The 17837-nt window shown below is 30.6% G+C and overlaps 2 protein-coding genes across 2 annotated transcripts; both read right to left on the bottom strand.

Moving 5' to 3' along the window:
* LOC109344553 (flavonoid 3'-monooxygenase) lies at positions 231 to 4347 on the bottom strand. Its single transcript, XM_019583319.1, has 3 exons — positions 3877 to 4347; positions 1477 to 1917; positions 231 to 1044 (listed from the first exon to the last, which is right to left on the bottom strand). The coding sequence occupies exons 1-3, from the start codon at positions 4318 to 4320 to the stop codon at positions 403 to 405; spliced, it is 1527 nt and encodes a 508-aa protein (XP_019438864.1). The 5' UTR covers positions 4321 to 4347; the 3' UTR covers positions 231 to 402.
* LOC109344519 (chaperone protein ClpB1) lies at positions 12057 to 16280 on the bottom strand. Its single transcript, XM_019583285.1, has 7 exons — positions 16052 to 16280; positions 14544 to 15700; positions 14261 to 14442; positions 13536 to 14158; positions 13165 to 13444; positions 12858 to 13055; positions 12057 to 12519 (listed from the first exon to the last, which is right to left on the bottom strand). Exons 2-7 carry the CDS (start codon positions 15691 to 15693, stop codon positions 12223 to 12225), a joined length of 2730 nt encoding a protein of 909 aa, XP_019438830.1. The 5' UTR covers positions 15694 to 15700; positions 16052 to 16280; the 3' UTR covers positions 12057 to 12222.

Here is a 17837-nt window from a genome sequence, read left to right as displayed (position 1 = left end):
GGATGTAGACTATGAATTCCTGATTCTATGGATGTAGATATTCTTATTAATGAACGTACTTGTTTCATCATACCATTAAAACATGAGTAGTGATTCACTTTAGACTTACTCTTTACCCTAATCATGAACTATAAGGAAATTTAATAATTTAAATTAGTAAGTAGATTTAAACCATTAGATATCTTTATAATTGATGAAATAAGTGGATCCACACTCTTTAAAACATATTCACATACAAACAAACAAACTTGGACCCTTAAATTAATCCTACAACACCATTAAAACATAAGCCTATGTGGATCTTCAAAAAACCAATATTTTATTATTATTTATTAATAAGAAGATCCACAAAAACAAAAGGGAGTATGGGACACAAAAAGTGACCAGAAACCAAACTTCAAATCAGGATGAATAGGCTTTTGGTGAGAGCCTTGGGCGAGGGTGCACTGAAAGAGGCACTGCCCTTTGCAAGGTAAGCCCATAGGCCTCATCCATGTTAAGCTTTTTTGGGTTAAGCCCATTTTCAAGCTCCCAATCAAATGCATGGGCCAAGGTAGCAGTAAGAAGCTGAACTATCCTGAGCCCAAGGGTCAAGCCCGCACATATCCTACGTCCAGCACCAAAGGGAATAACCTCAAAGTCATTGCCTTTAATATCCACATTAGCTTTTTCACCACCAGGGAGGAACCTTTCGGGCTTAAACTCCAATGGGTTGTTCCACTCTTTAGGGTCACGGGCTATGGCCCAAACATTGACCAATAGTGTTGAACCTTTGGGGATGTGGTAACCGAAGACTTCACAACTTTCTGATGCAATACGTGGCAAGGAAAGAGGGGTTGAAGGGTGTAGACGAAAAGTTTCCTTGACTACTGCATCTAAGTAAGGGAGTTTGGCCAAATCAGCTTCTGTTACAAGCCTGTCACGGCCCACTACAGAGTCTAGTTCTTCTTGGAGTTTGGTCAAAATATTTGGGTTCTTTATTAGCTCTGAAATTGCCCATTCTGTTGTGCTTGATGATGTGTCTGTTCCTGCTGCAAACATATTCTGCACCAATTGCTTGAGTATATGAGTAATCAATCATTAACCTTCAAACAATTACTTTTTCAACTAAATACCAAAAGCAAGTATATGTGTCTATGTTAAAAGTGCACAAATTTTAAAAGGTGTAATGAGTAATTAATCATTTTAGTTCATCGTGTTTTTTTAACATTTATCAGTTTGATCCTTCAAAAATTTGGAAAAACTAAAATGATCCACAAAATTTTTAATTGTGGGTCAAATTAGTTTTGGGGGTCAAATTAGTGTTTTAAAATATGCTAAAATGACAAATTTGACTCATATATAAAAATTTTGTGGATCATTTTAGGTTTTTTCAATTTTTGAGATATGAAACTGGTAAGGTAGAAAAACATCAGAAAAAAGTATTTCCTTTTTTTTTTATATTTGTTAATTGCAGATTATGTGATTAGAACATACCAAAAGCAATGCTTTGATCTCTATATCAGTGAGTCTGCCTCCATCTTCTGGACCATCTTTAAGTGACAACATTGTACTCAACATGTCTTGGTGCTTCTCAATCTTAGAATTCTTGTGCTCCTCAATAATGTTGGTTAAGAATGCATCAAACTTTTTATGTAGTGTTTTCATCTTACCTTGCACACCCTGAATGTCAAGCCACTCCAATGCAGGAATGAAGTCACCAATGTTGAGAGCTCCAGCCAAAACCATAAGCTCAACAACCATAGCCTTAAACTCATCAGCCTTAGGATCAAACCCATCATTGCCATCATTAAACACTCTTCGTCCAATCATTACTCTGGTCAATGCATTGGTGGTGCATACATTCACAACTTGTCCTAGGCTCACTGCTTTAGACCTTGAACTTGCTAAATTGCTTGTTAATCTTCCTACCTCTTCCTGCATTTCATGCATTTCAGAAACACTTGTGTGGAGATATATGTATGTGGAGATAACCAATAAAATATTGTCAACATATTTAAAATTCAATTCCAATTAAAATTAGTCATAAATGATAATATCAAAAAATATAAATACATTTATCTTTAAATATGATGTGACATATGTCTTTATATACAAGTTTTCTCTATCATTTTGGTTATACATAGTTGAATTCATTTCTTTCATTTTATTTATTTAATTATATAATATTTCACAAGTGCTATTTTTAAGATTCTATTCATTGTGCTTTTTATTATTTAACGGAAAATTATCTTAATATTTTCTAAACTTGATAAATTTAATGTTATAAATTAATTCATAAATTAACATGATTTCTGATTTATGATATGTCAAATTATCTATAAATTTATTTACTGTGTGGAAAATGATTTACTAATTATTTAATATTATATAGTAATTAAATTAAATTATTTATATTAATGAGTAAATAAGTTTAAAGTAATTTTAAAGCTATAGATGAATATAACCATTAATATAAATTGGTAAAAAATTTATAAATGGTTTAAATATATGATTAATATATCTATGTTAGTTTAAATGTATTTATTTGATATTAATGATTTAAATTAATCTATAAATTTAAGTTTAGTCTATATAAATTCCATATATGAATTAATCTACGACATCAAACTTACTAAATTAAAAAACATTGTGCTTAATTTATTGCCCATTAAATAATAAAGCATAGTGAACATGATCTTAAAATAATATGTATTCCAATTATAGTTGAGAATATAATATATAAATGTATTTACAACTTTAAAACATAAATCGCCAACAGTCCAGTACAAAATGGGGACCTCAACCACATGCCATCACGTAACGTACTCTAATAAAAATAATAAAATAATAAAAATGCGAAAAAGATATAAAAAAATTAATTTGCTTCCATGTGATGAAAATAAACATACTCTTGCATTTGAAGTTAAAAAATCATATAGGTGATAGAGACCTATTTAAATAGTTCTAAAAATTACACTACCTATTTTTAGTTTAATAAAGCTGTACAACAAGGTATCCCTTTTAAAATAGAAACCCCTATTAACCAGAAAAATAGAAACCCCTCATATTCCTTTATATCTTCTTACCCATTTTCAGAGCTGCGAGTACTTCTCAATAGACAAATAAAGTAATCCTAGGAACATGAGTAAACTACAACAAACTCATATAATACTCCTATATTTATTTATAGGAAAAAGCACTTCCATGGAAAAAAGTAATAATTCATTAAAGTAAAAGATTTTTACTGATTTATTTATTCATGTAAATTTACAAAAACATGTTTTTTTTAAAGAAGATACAATCGTACATAAAAATAAAAGTATGATATGTCTAATAGTTTTTTAGGATAACTAAACATATTCACTCACATAAAATAATTAATTCCTCATTTTGTATCTAACTTTTATCTTTTAGTCTAATACAATATATGTGAATTTAGTAAGGTCTTATACTATTAGATCACTACCTCATAATAATGTTTAGCCTTTGACCTAATATGATGTCAACTTTTTTAATGTGAACAGCTAAATCTATATAGTAATAATGTTCTTTTAAATGCTGTAAAAAATTTCCTTTTTTCAATAAAGATGATAGTATGAAAACTATATTTGTTTCTCTTTTCTTTATGCAAGAAGAAAGGTGTGTGATTTTGGTGCTGAAACCAGAATTATGTCGAAATAAATATAATGAAACTATGTATCTTTTTATGTATAGTATGAGGAGAAGTTAATATAGATGTTATGAAAATGAATAGCGTGAAGACACAATAATATCTTTATCCAAATTAAGATGTACGCAAAATCAATAATCCCCTGTTATGGTCTTATGAACATATTGAAAAAGCTTAAAAGACTTTATAATAATAATAATAATAATATTATATAAGAAACTAACCTGTCGCAAGTGTGTGAAATCCTCCAATGCCTTTCCAGAGAACATGTGAACAGAGCTTAATTTCCGGCGCAACCTCCACTGTGGGCCATACGGTGCAAACACCAAATCTTGATAACTATAAGCCATGTATTTCGCACCGGCGTTAGGTGGCCGGCTAGAGAAATTTGCATCGTGAACCTTTAAAAACTGTTCCGCCACGGAGGCGGAAGCGGCTACAATAACATCAACGAAACCCAACCGAAGGTGCATGAGAGGACCATATTTTAGAGCCATGGTTGCAAGACCATGGTGTGGCATAGGACCCATGTGAGGTAGGTTTCCGATGATTGGCCATGGGCGTGGACCTGGTGGAAGAGGAAGAGAAGGACCAGAAATAAGTTTCAAGAGTTTGTAAACAATGGTTGCAGCTACAATAGTAACTAAAGCTATTACCCACGTAGACATAATGTTGCTTAATTATGAATGTGCTTGTGTATCAACTCATTTATATATAACTTTAAACCTAGTGTAATTCTTATCGGACGAGGAATGATCCACTTAATCTAATAGTAAGTTTTTATATTCTAATATCAATTTAATGAAAATTTAATGATTTCAATTAATTAGTATATCTAAATCATTAAATATTCATAAAATTGATGACGGCTAAGATCAGCAGAGTAAGTGAATCCCGACTCTTCTATTATTATATTTATTTTTATATATGCACACATTGTGTATGTGTATGTGTGGAAGAGGATGTTACGTTCTAACTTACTTTTCCCTAAACAAAAAGGTTATATCTTCAGTTTCTTCTTTGTTGTTTAATTTTAGTAGATGTCTCGTCTTTTCATATTTTAATAAACAATTCTAATCCTTTTAAGCGTATTCATGATATTGAATTGGTAGATAGAGGTTTTTTTTAATCTTGTTTAATTTTGTGTTATATCATGGTCACGTCAATGACATTTTAACGATTTTTTTAATGCTGCATTCAATTAAAATTGAGCCATTTTGTCTATTTTCACATTGATTTGGGAGGGTTAAGTAGTTATGGCGTTCTTATACCCAGTTGTGTTATTTTATTGGTACGAGTTTGGGGTGTATAAGAGGATCACTATGGTTCCTCAATCAAACCAGATTTTGATGGATCCATATCTTTCAAATTCGACACAACCTACTTTTTTGGCATATTTAAAATGTATATTTTTATTTTTTTGATTATCAGACTGTATATTTTTATTACTATTAGGTTAAAAAATAAAACGTGGGCTTAATTCAACGACCTTAAAGAATATTTTTATATTTATATATTTTATTTAGAATAAATACGATAAATATTAGAAATTATATCGTAAATTATTAGTTTTAAGTATCATGATTGAATCATATAATATTATGGAGAAATTGAGTGAAATATAAATTATAGTATTTAATCCATGCTAATGGAATAAGAGTGTGTTTCATGTAATAGAAAGTCGTTAGTTAAGGAAAGTTTTACCCTCCATCTATAACACTCAACATTGTATGAGTCTAAATGTTAGATAATAAAATATTAATAAAATAATAAACTTCATGTGAAGGAAATGAAAATGTCCCGTTGGATATATTGAATTGATATATTAGACTATATATGATAAGAAATAATAAATACGTATTAACATGAAAATTAGAGTAATTCACATTATAAAAATGATAGTAGATTCATATCTAAGTTAATTTAGACATTTATAAAGAAGATTGTTAGCATTTCAATAAGAGAAGTAAATTAAATGAAAGCTAGTTCAATTTATAGGGAAAGAAAGAAACTATGAAAATCTATAGATGAAACTATTAGAGAAGACGTAAAGATAAATATTTTGTGAATAAATATGATATATGATAAAAAAATTACTTTTTTTTTGTGCTTATTACTTTTTATTTTCAAATTTTAGATGGGATTACAATTTTAAACAATGCAACTTCAACCTTGTAAACATGATAATCAACCTTTTGATATTCTTGTTTTTCACAGAAACCTTTTAAGATGTTACTGGTATTATTTTTTGGTACAAGAAAGCATTAGGATGTTACAATTTGAATGTAAGAATTTTATTGATCCCTATATAAATAATAATAATAATAATATAAAGTTAAAATTACTTACCATGATAGGAAATCCCATTATTATTATAGTAATCATATTTTTCAGATTTGATCCAAATAAATTGATGTTTTTCTCAACCATAGAAACTATAAATTTACGAGGAAAAAAAGAAAAAAAATGAATAGTTTCCCTTCTTACATTAAGAATAGGCATCAAATTACCACAATATAATACTCATCCTGTAGCTTCTGGTTGTATATATATACATGTTAATTTTTATTCATCGGAAACACATTAATCTTTTCAACACTGTTAAGCACTTCCTGATCTCGTTGTAGGTATGTACAAGTGAAAATAGTAACAAAGGAGAATGAAACTATTATAATTATTATTATAAATCTTACATAATTAAACTATCTAAGATCTCGTGTAATTATTATGATGTTCAAAGTATATATATATATAGTTAGTGTTATGTCTGTTATCCGATTATACCATTTTATCTAATCAACTGAACCTAAGCCAAAATTTATTTAAGTTTATTGTTCGACCCGACTTTAACAATATCTGTTTTAAGTAACAATTAATTTGATGAATAGGCAAATTAAATAAATAATAAGTTGTGTATAGAGAATATGTCGTATTAATTATTTTGTCCTATTTTAATTGTTTCCGTAAGGTAATCTACATATATTGAAGTAACTATTGAATATATTAATTATATAAGGTAAAATAATAACCTTTAGACTAAAAGATTTCTATAATATCTCTTGAAACTGTCAAAATTAACTCTACTAAAAATAAGTAGTTTCCATACTAACAAAGAAGAAAATAATTAATTTTTTTTCCTGAAATTACAAATGATACAAGAAACAATTAATATGGATGAGAATGGTATGGATTATTATGACAAAAATAGAAGTATCTGGGAATCCAGGTCCCCACTACAGTGGTAGTTTACTACAACCAGTGGTGTAGGATCAAAACCTCCATAACTCCAAACCTACCTCTAACAATTTCCCATACCTACCACATTTGTACTATCTACATAACTTTAAAAAAAAAAACACATACAATTGTAACAGAAAAATTGTTCTTAGTGAAATAAGCATGTTCTTCGTACAAGTTCATAACTCGAGAGAAATCGTTCTTGTTTTTATTTCATAATGGTAAGCTAAATAAACATCGTTTTTAAAGTTGTGAGTCTGCATTAAAAATGGAAAAAAAATTATTACAAGAGATAAATAAAAATGTAAGACATGTTTGTGGGGTCCATTTAAAAATTGAAGTAGAATTGTATTATTGAAGATAATTTTGACTTAAATTACTTAAATTATTAAAAGTGTAAGAACGAAAAATAAGTTGCACCATTGCTATGGATGCTCTTACAATTTTTTTTGGTGATAATATGCCTTTTTTTTTTACTTGTGATTTTACATTCTGTGTCGTGGCCAAACTTCAACCATTTCTGACATATCTTCATTATTCTGGGGTATAAATAATGTCTGAGATTTTGCTACACATTATAATTAAGAAGCAAGGGTGAATTCTATTGTACAATTTATTAATGAGTAGTCCTAAATTTGCACCAATCTTGAGCCCTTTATAATATTACATTCTCAACTTCACAGTTTTAAAGGACAACCCTTGAAGGAAACATTCTAACAAAAATCTGAAATGAAACATGAAGATATACTATTTAATCTATGTCACTTTAATTTTCACATTAATGAGATGTATATTCATTAGAGCATTCATTAAAAGTGTTAACTACAACTAATAATATAGTTTTGAATAATGGTTAAAGTGAAGAAGTTAAGGAATATAATATAGTAAATTTTCAAATACTAAATTGAAAGACATTAAAATTGAATTTAATTATCACTAATTTTTATTATTTTCATTTAAAATTATAATCAATAAAATATAGAAAATGAAAGCAAAATTAGAATATTAGAATTTTTTTAAAAAATCAATAAAAATAATTACCTATAATAATATATATCAATTTAATTTAAAATGTGTAGGAGTAAGGACAACATGTAATAATGCCATGACACTAACAACATTGATGAGTACTTGATTGGGCATTTATATACACTACTTTGATTTTTATATTGTTTGATATTTAAGATTATATTACAATTTAAGAAATTATTAAATTGTATAAAATAATGATACAATTCGATTAAAACAATCACATAATATTAAAACTAAGTTAAAAGAAATTGTGAAATAGGAGGTGAAAAAGGAATAATGAATAAAATGTAGTTGTATATAAAGTTTGTAAAATATTAAGAGATTTGTAATAAGATGAAAATGTTAAAATAGTTATTATGGAATGAAAGGGGATAGTAATTTTGAGGTAGTTGTAGTGCTGGGCGTTTAATCAGACACAAATATATTCATGTGTCACACAGATATAAATAAGAGTTTGTTATCTATACATCAAAAACACTGAAAATGTAAATGTTTTTATATTGTCAGTAATTATCTATTATTGATTTCTTAATTATTATTAACTCTTAAATAAAAATAATATAAATCAATAGTGAATGATGTGTTGACAATATAAAAACTTTAACTTTCAGTAAATATATTTTAAAATCTTTAAATGATTGTATTGAATACACTTTTCAAATATTAATTTGTGGGGTATAAAATTCTAGTTCGGTGGTTACTGGTTAGCTGTCATGTGGATTAAGAAATTGGTGAGGAGCCAAGAGCCAACTATCAGTGTCAAGGTCAAAACTCCAAAAAAAAATAAAAAATAAATGGTTATTAGTATATTCATTTGACACTTTGATATATAAAAAATGAAAACTTTGATTAATGTATTTAATTAACTGTCCCCTGAATATCTCTCAACTCAAACATTATGGTAGAAAAGTCAAAAGTTTGTATTAGATTGTGCCATTTGTCACCAAAATTTGGATAAAGTGATAGTGGGGACTAAAACTATTGATATTTTCATTCAAATGTTAACTCTAGTAATTTTGAACTATTTGCATATTCATTAGAGTTTTGGTATGCATGTTATCCTAGGGAATAAGCCAAAACTTATATTTAATTGAGTTTATTATATAATTTTTCTTACTCATAACATAACACTAAGATTAAATTGACAGATAATCAAATTTCTTATCAAATGTTTAATTCTTACAGCATGAGATTTATTTTATCAATACAGATATATCGGGTCGATACACATAATGTCTAGTATCCATCATTTATGGCTAATATTAGGTTGCAAGATAAGATTAATACATCAATCATTTGTAGATCCTACCAAGTAAGATGTCTATCCGTTTGGAAAATGGTTTGAAGAAAAAAATACTCTTCAAAATATATATTTGTTTGACAAAATGATATGTGTATTTTTTATTCGAAATTCACAAAGCATTAGAAAAGGACTTGGCAGGTGTGAAGCGATCATCCCATGCATGCTTTTGACGAAGACTTTTAAGCTTATGTTAGGGAGGGAAAATGATTCTATGTCCCATAATTTTTCGGTCTTATTTTTACCAATTAAATTTCACAAAATTATACTAATATATTAATTTATGTTTTTTATTTTTTATTTTTCTAATTGGTTTATTCCACAAAATGGAATATGAATATGTGATTATGACTATATCCTCGTAATTGACTTCAAGGATAATACAATTATCCTACATGACTATATCCTCATAATTGACTTCAAGGATAATACAATTATCCATTTACTCAGTGGTCAAAAACTTTTTGTTCAAACTACTGGTAAGTATGATCGGGTTGGAACGGGTAAAGACTTGTCTTTATTTTATTATAAATATTGGTTAGGTTATTTTTTGAATTTGGACCCGGTCCTAGATCAGAAATTAATACGTCTCTAAATATCAAACGAGACAACCTTTAAACGATACTAGACTAGACTAAATACCATACATACTCATTTTAGATAAAGTTTTGTCTATAATATTTTTAATAATGTATATATGATAAATTTTTAGAGAATCAATAATATTTTTGACCAAAAAATGTATATTTCATACACATTTGAATAGAGACACATACAAATATGGTAAATGAGTGTTCATAAGACAGGTCAGACTGAGTTGTGTTTAGTCTCTACCCGATCATAAATATTGACTGAGTAGATTTAGGACAAGACCTTAAATCCGACAAGACCTGATCCTATTCGAACCAATCATGATTTAGACCATACCAAGTAAAAGAGTAGAGTTAGGTCATACACACCCCTTCCTTCTGACTAACCAAGGGTGTGAACAATGGTTGCAACAAATTAACACATAACTATACTTTATTTCAAAACCCAATTAACGTCGGTCCCAATCGAAGTTTAATTTTCACCATTAGAAGTGGCTTCAATTAACTATTTATTGTATATTGTTTTTCATAAAACCTAAGGGGCTTGAATAATGTAACATATATATGCTAACACAACCTTTTATCTACTTCATAATTAATCTTTTGATGTATTATTTTAGCTAACACGATAATACAATAATTAAATCAGTGAAAACTGGATCAGTTGTTAAAGGTATAAGAATCTTAGATAAAATACCAACAGCTATGGTCTTCCTATTTAAATATGGAAGAAAAAAAATGCTACCGAATAAAAAATAAACAATAGTCAACATATGATAATATACTATGATGGGTCCCAGTACAACACTTTGCTATTGTCATTGATTCATTGACCAAAATTAGTTGGCAGATAGTCATATATGTCGGTGTAAAGTTTTCTTTACACGATTAATATATTACTTTTATTTGAGAGTCGATGAATAATTATTTGATAGAATAAAAAATACTTTCACGTTTATTGAATTCATATTAAGAAGAAAGTGTAAAAAACACTTAACTAATATTCCCAATGCATTGATTGTGTCATTCCTCAGTATTAAACAGAAAGTGGATTCCTTAAAAAATCAACTAGATTTCCATAAATTAGTTAAATGATTCTATTCAATATTGCACACAATATTAAAATAAGAGGATAATATTTATGTATCATCAATATAAATATTTATACAAAATCATTATATTATTTAAATTCATTTCTATTACTTTTTTCTTTGAAAACTCGATCGTGAAAAAACATATGTAATCAATAAAATAAACTCTAGTGGTGAATTTGGCGTGTTTTCTTCAAGTTCCTTTGCTTAAGAGCCCTTTTGTTCTTTAAAAAAAGCTGAAAGAAAAAACTAAGATGTGATAACTAAGATTTAATAACTAAGATGTGAATCTGTTTCAAAAAATAATATTTAATACTATAACAAAGCAAACGTATATTAATCCAAGTGTGAAGTGGTTCTGTGCTGATATATATGAAGCAAAGTCAACCACTGCAACTACCTACAACAAGCACAAGTTGATGATTAAATTGAGGATGTTGAAATTGTCAAACACTTAAAATACAAGCAAATCAGAAATGGTTGGCATCAAAATATGACACAGGTTATTGAAGCTCTATAGGGACATATAATATGTAAAACCTTAAGAATGAAAGCATTGTTGAAGTTGAAGGTGGACTACTGGTATAAAGAAATTGCAGAGAACAAGTAATAGAAATGACTCAGATTATTGAAGAGACCAGATCAATAATACACACGTAAGAAGCTTCTAAGAGAACGCTTACATCAAAATATAGGTAATCCATTACCCAACCATGATATAATTCCTATGTCATTCATAGGCTAGAAGACATGTATAAATAATCTATCACATCGATCTAATAGAATAAGATCTTACTAGATTCTGAAAAAGTCAAGTCTTTTACATGCACAAAAATAATTATGAAAAAAGATGTATATACTCATTGTGTAATAGTATTTTGCACTATCACTGCATCATCCACCATTCATTTTTAGTTATCATTGACTTTTCAAAGAAGTAATCCAAATCGACAGTGAAAAATTACTAACCGTATACACATCTTTACAATGTATAAAACTCTCACGCTCGTAAAAGATTTAACCCAAACAGATTAACTACCCCACATATTCATATCCTAACCAAAAGAATAATACTGGACAGATCCATCATTCAACTTAGACATCCAATCTATCAAAAAAACAAAATTTATTCATTGCTGAAACAAAAAACAGTTACTACAACAGGTTTTGATTCATCAACCACACCCATTGACAAGAGTAATAACAAAAGTAAACAAAGAAAGGGACTTTAGGACTTAGGAAGAACAAAAACAACTTAAAGTTGAGTCACTCTATACATCAAACTTAATTACAACTTTCTGGTCCACATCATATGATTTTTCACTCCTCCATTTCTTCATCATCAATTTCCTCAATCTTCATCTTCTTTACTACTTGAGCAGCATCAGTTTTTGTTGGTCCATCAGGTATCTGAATCAAAATTTCTGACTTCTGACCTGATGCAGCATTAACAACCCCTCCATTCTTTTCCACATGGTACACCAATTCACTCCCCTCAGCACCAGCATCTATGTAAACAGTTGAATTCTCATCAATTTCTTCCCTTACAAGCATCCTAGATAGCTCTGTCACAACCTTCCTCTCAAGCCACCTTCTTATTGGTCTAGCACCATAAACCTGACAAGTAACAAAAACATATTCAGTGCTCAGCATTTTGTGCACCATATCATATTATTAGTAACATAAACTTATCTTTTACTCAAAGACACTTTATGCGCTGATCGTAATATCTATGTACTGTTAGTGTAAAGATTTATCGGTATATCATCAACCATTCATTTGTATTATATTTTTTGAAGAGTCAATGATAATTAAACATTAGGGTAGATGATAGTGTATAAAACTCATTCTCAATGCATACATTTTTTCTCATAAATGAAACCTGTCTATTACATTTTTATGCATCACAGATATTAATAAAGTAAACCAAGATGTTATGGTATAATGGTACTTACAGGATCATAGCTCTCAGCAAGTATATAGTCCAATGCTGCATCTGTAACTGCCAAAGCAATTCCTCTCTCAGCAAGGCGATTAGCAACATCCTTCATTTGCAACCTTGCAACCTTCCTCAATTGCTCATGTGAGAGAGGATCAAACACCACAATTTCATCGAGCCGATTCAACAATTCAGGCCTAAAATGCTTTCTCACCTATTAAAATAAGAACATGTGTGTTTGTTAGTATAAACAGTCACAGCAAGTAATACATAAAAGTATAAAACATTAATCATATTATTAGATTATAAGATGCATAACATACCTCCTGCATTACTTTATCACGAGCAACTTGCATGGTACATTTTCCTGAAAGTCCTGTTAGGAGGTGTTCTGCTCCAAGATTTGAAGTCATGATGATGACGGTGTTTCGAAAGTCCACGGTGCGGCCTTGGCCATCGGTTAACCTCCCATCATCTAACACTTGAAGAAGAGTATTGAACACTGATGTGTGTGCCTTTTCCACTTCATCAAAAAGTACTACACTGTAAGGTCTTCTCCTTACAGCTTCAGTTAATTGACCACCTTCCTCATGACCAACATACCTGAAGAAAATCCAATATATTTGTACAGTGAGATATGTAATTCTTAAATTCCAAAGTATAACAAACAGTTCTGGTTTACCAGTCCACTTACCCTGGTGGTGCACCAATCAATCTTGAAACAGAATGCTGCTCCATGTATTCAGACATGTCAACTCTCACCAACTGATTTTCGTCATCGAAAAGTTGCTCGGCAAGAGCCTTAGCAAGCTCAGTCTTGCCAACACCAGTTGGACCTAAGAACAGGAATGAACCAGTAGGTTGTTGTGGCCTTCCTAGCCCAGCTCTTGATCTCAACACAGCCTCAGCAACAGCATTGACTGCTTGGTCTTGTCCAACAACTCTAGTGTGCAATCTGTCAGCAAGTCCAATAAGCCTTTCTTTGTCGTTTTGGCCGAGCCTTGTGACTGGTATACCAGTCCAGCGGCTCACAACCTCGGCTATTTGCTCCGGCCCTACGGTTTCTGTCAACATTAAGTTCTCCTCAGTGCTGCCTTCAAGTTGTTGGATTGCGGTTTCCAACTCCTGAATCGCACCGTATCGTAAGTCTGCTGCTCTAGCTAGATCATATCTTCTCTCAGCCTCTTGTAGAGCAAAGAGAAGCTCTTCACGTTTCTGCTTGAGCCTTCGAATTTCATCAACTCTCTCCTTCTCTTTTCTGTATTTCATCATCAGAGGTTGTAACTTGTCTCTCAAGTCATCGACTTCTTTCCTTACCTAAACAAAACAAACAAATTGAAATCATTACAAATCTAAACAATGAAAATGCATGCATGTAAAAAGATCATCAAAAGAATAACACAAGTAATCAATACTTACTTCTACAAGACGGGCTTTGCTCGCTTTGTCCTTCTCTTTCTCCAAAGCATGAAGTTCCACTTCAAGTTGCATCCTCTTTCTTTCAAGGTTATCAATTTCCTCAGGCTGGCTATCAAGTTGAACTCTCACATTTGCACAAGCCTCATCAACTAAATCAATTGCCTTATCAGGAAGATGGCGTCCTGCACAAGTAAAGTAAATATAATAAGCACCCCAAGCTAATAGAAACATCATTCAAAACAGAAATAACTAACACTAACTCGAACCGAAAGCAAATACATACCAGTAATGTAGCGACTAGACAATTGAGATGCTACAACCAGAGCTCGATCTTGAATCCGAACACCATGATGTCCTTCGTAACGCTCTTTTAGCCCACGAAGAATACTAATGGTGTCAACCACACTAGGTTCAGCCACATAAACCTGTTGGAACCTTCTTTCAAATGCTGCATCCTTCTCAACATACTTCCTATATTCCTCAAGAGTGGTGGCACCAATGCACCGAAGCTGGCCGCGAGCAAGCATAGGCTTGAAGAGGTTAGCAGCATCCATTGATCCTTCAGTTCTACCAGCACCAAGAACCAAATGAATTTCATCAATGAAGAGAATAACTTTTCCCTCAGCTTCTTCTACTTCTTTCAAAACTGACTTCAACCTCTCTTCAAATTCTCCCCTATACTTTGCACCAGCAACCAATGCTCCCATATCCAATGCAATTAACCTAACCTCAGCAAGGTTGCTAGGAACATCACCTCTAACTATTCTTTGTGCCAAACCTTCCACCACTGCTGTTTTACCAACACCTGGCTCTCCAATAAGAACAGGATTGTTCTTAGTCCTCCTTGATAAAATCCTCACAACCCTTCTTATCTCTTCGTCGCGCCCGATAACCGGATCAAGCTTCCCAGCTTGCTCAACCAAGTCTCTTCCATAAGTCTTAAGAGCTTGAAAATTTGTGTCACCAGTAGCACTCTCAACCTTCTTCCCTTCTTTCCCACGAAGCTTCTCAACCTCAGATTTCACCCTTGAAGTGGCAACACCAGCTTCTTTCAACAAGTCTCCAATTTGAGAATCTTCTAGAATGCCAAGAACCAATTGATCAACCGCTAAGTGTGTGTCACCACGTGACTTTTGTGCAGCTTGTGCTCTTCTAATGACTTTGATTAAGGTTGTGCTTGCAGGTATATCATCTGGTGGAGGAGATTGACATGGTAACTTCTTCAAAGCTTGGTTGAAGACTCTTGTTGCAGCATGTGCTGATTCTTCACTAGAAGCATTGGAAATTGCTTGGAAGAAAATGCCACTTTGATCAGAAATCAAAGTAGATGCAAGGTGTAAAGGAGTGAATTGAGCATGACCAGAGTCCATTGCAAGTGCATGAGCCCCAGCAAGAGCCTCATTGGTCTTGTGTGTGAACTTGTCAGGATTCATTTGAAACCTGCATGCATTAGATTACATGACAAATGAGAAACAAAAAAAATTGAACTTGAACATGACCCATTATTGTTAATTGAAACTTTATCAACATTTACATAAACAAATGAACAAAAAAAAACAGCAACCCCATTTATTATAACTTATAGTGAAAAAGCTCTGTTTTTTACACTTGAAACAATAGTGTGGCATTATAATACTTGGATTATTTTTTAGTAATAGATGTATGGTGATATCTAGTTTTCAGAAATGAGGGTATGTGTTATAAATCCTAAAATTGTAAGGATAGAGAGAATATCACAACTTTGGTTCAACAGAACCTAGTGAAAAAACATGAAGAGATTTAGTGACATACTTTTAGTTGAAAGAAAAAAGAGCAAGAGAACTACGCTTTGATGCAATATATCTGACGAGAAATTGAATAAAAAGGAACAATGTGTGTTTAGAAGAACGAAATTAGAAGAATGTGTAATGATATATTGTTGAGTCGGTATTCGGTGTTATGATGAGAGGAAGAAGGAAAGGCGTGGGTATTTGAAAAGTGAAAAGATGAATCCCAATGGTTCGCGACGGTTCCGAATAATAATAAGAGTTCTAGAGGCGTCGATAATGTTCTAGTTTTTTCTTTTTCCTTTTTATTATCGTCGGTAACTATTTTTGACGTTTCTTTTTAAAAAAATATCGAGTACCTTTTTAAAAAATATATTATGAACATATTTTAAATTAACATTTTTCTTTTTGGCACTTAGGCATGACAAAAACCAAAAATTGAAAATATTTAAACATCTACAACAATAAAATTGTACTTTTTTAGCAGATAAAAAGTATAAACATTAAAGAACATAATATATTAAGTAGGAGTGTTCAAATCCAGACCGGTCTAACAATAAAATCGAAAACCGATCCAAAATAGACCGAAACCGTAAAAACCGAATGCATTTGGACCGTGTTGGACTTATTTTTTAAAGACCGATTGGTCCGATCCGGATTTTGGTTTCACCTCTTGGATCCAGACCGATCCAGATCGGACCGAAATTATATGTAAAATTTAAGTGTGTAATACTTTTAAGTGTCTTCCAAACTTAATCTTAAGTCCCAACTCCAAAATTGTACCTATATTTTATTTGTTATATTCTATAACACTTATATATGTTGCTATGTTTTAAATCATATTGATTATATTTGATACACTTTTTTAGAACTTAAACCAATCCCATAACCAAATAAAGAGGATTCAAGTATTATTGTTGTGAAAGTATTATTGTTATTAATCATCGGTGGAATATTGTAACTATTAAAATTACGTTACCGATGCTCATATTATTATTATTGATATCTTGTTGTTTTGTTGTCTTGTTATTATTGATATCTTGTTGTTGTTATTATTTTATACTTTTATTATTATTGTCTTATTGTTTATTATTACTTTATGATGTTGTTTACTTATACTATTGTTGTACACATTTTAATGTTGTTGAACACTATTTTTATTGTTGTTTTATGCTTAATATTTAGTCATTTTTATGAGTTTTGAATATAAGTGAAATTTTAATATTTTATAAAAAAAACCGATCCAAACCGAACCGAAACCGCATATTATATTTGGATCGGATTGGATCGGACATCTTAATATAAATAGACCAGACCGATCCAGACCGCATGTTAATTACGTGTTTGGATCGGATCATTTTTTGCCTAAAAACCGATCCAAATGGACCGCGAACACCCCTAATATTAAGAGTTCTTTTGTGTGTATGATCAATATAAATTATATAATTATATACTTCATGTGTATTTACTTATATTAGATATACAATAAAAACGTAAAATAGTCTTTTCGACTTTTATATTGTCCAAGTTAGGATATATCCTACCCCAATTAAGGTTTAGGCATGTTTAATAAAATTGAAATGCATAATGCATATACAATATATTAGAGATGATAATGAAAATTAAATATGTGAATATTTATTCGACCTAACTCAAATTTAATAGGAAAACCTGTTATAATTTGGTTCAAGTTTTAACCGAGTTGGATTTTTGAGTTTAGTATAGCCAATACCCCATCCCAAACATACCCTAAATTTGTTTGACATATAATAAATTAATAAATAATACAACATAATTCACAATAGTATAAA

The sequence above is a fragment of the Lupinus angustifolius genome, chromosome LG01 (genome assembly GCF_001865875.1).
Source record: "Lupinus angustifolius cultivar Tanjil chromosome LG01, LupAngTanjil_v1.0, whole genome shotgun sequence".
In the NCBI taxonomy this organism is placed as follows: domain Eukaryota; kingdom Viridiplantae; phylum Streptophyta; class Magnoliopsida; order Fabales; family Fabaceae; genus Lupinus; species Lupinus angustifolius.
This window is presented reverse-complemented; position numbering and strand designations above follow the sequence as displayed.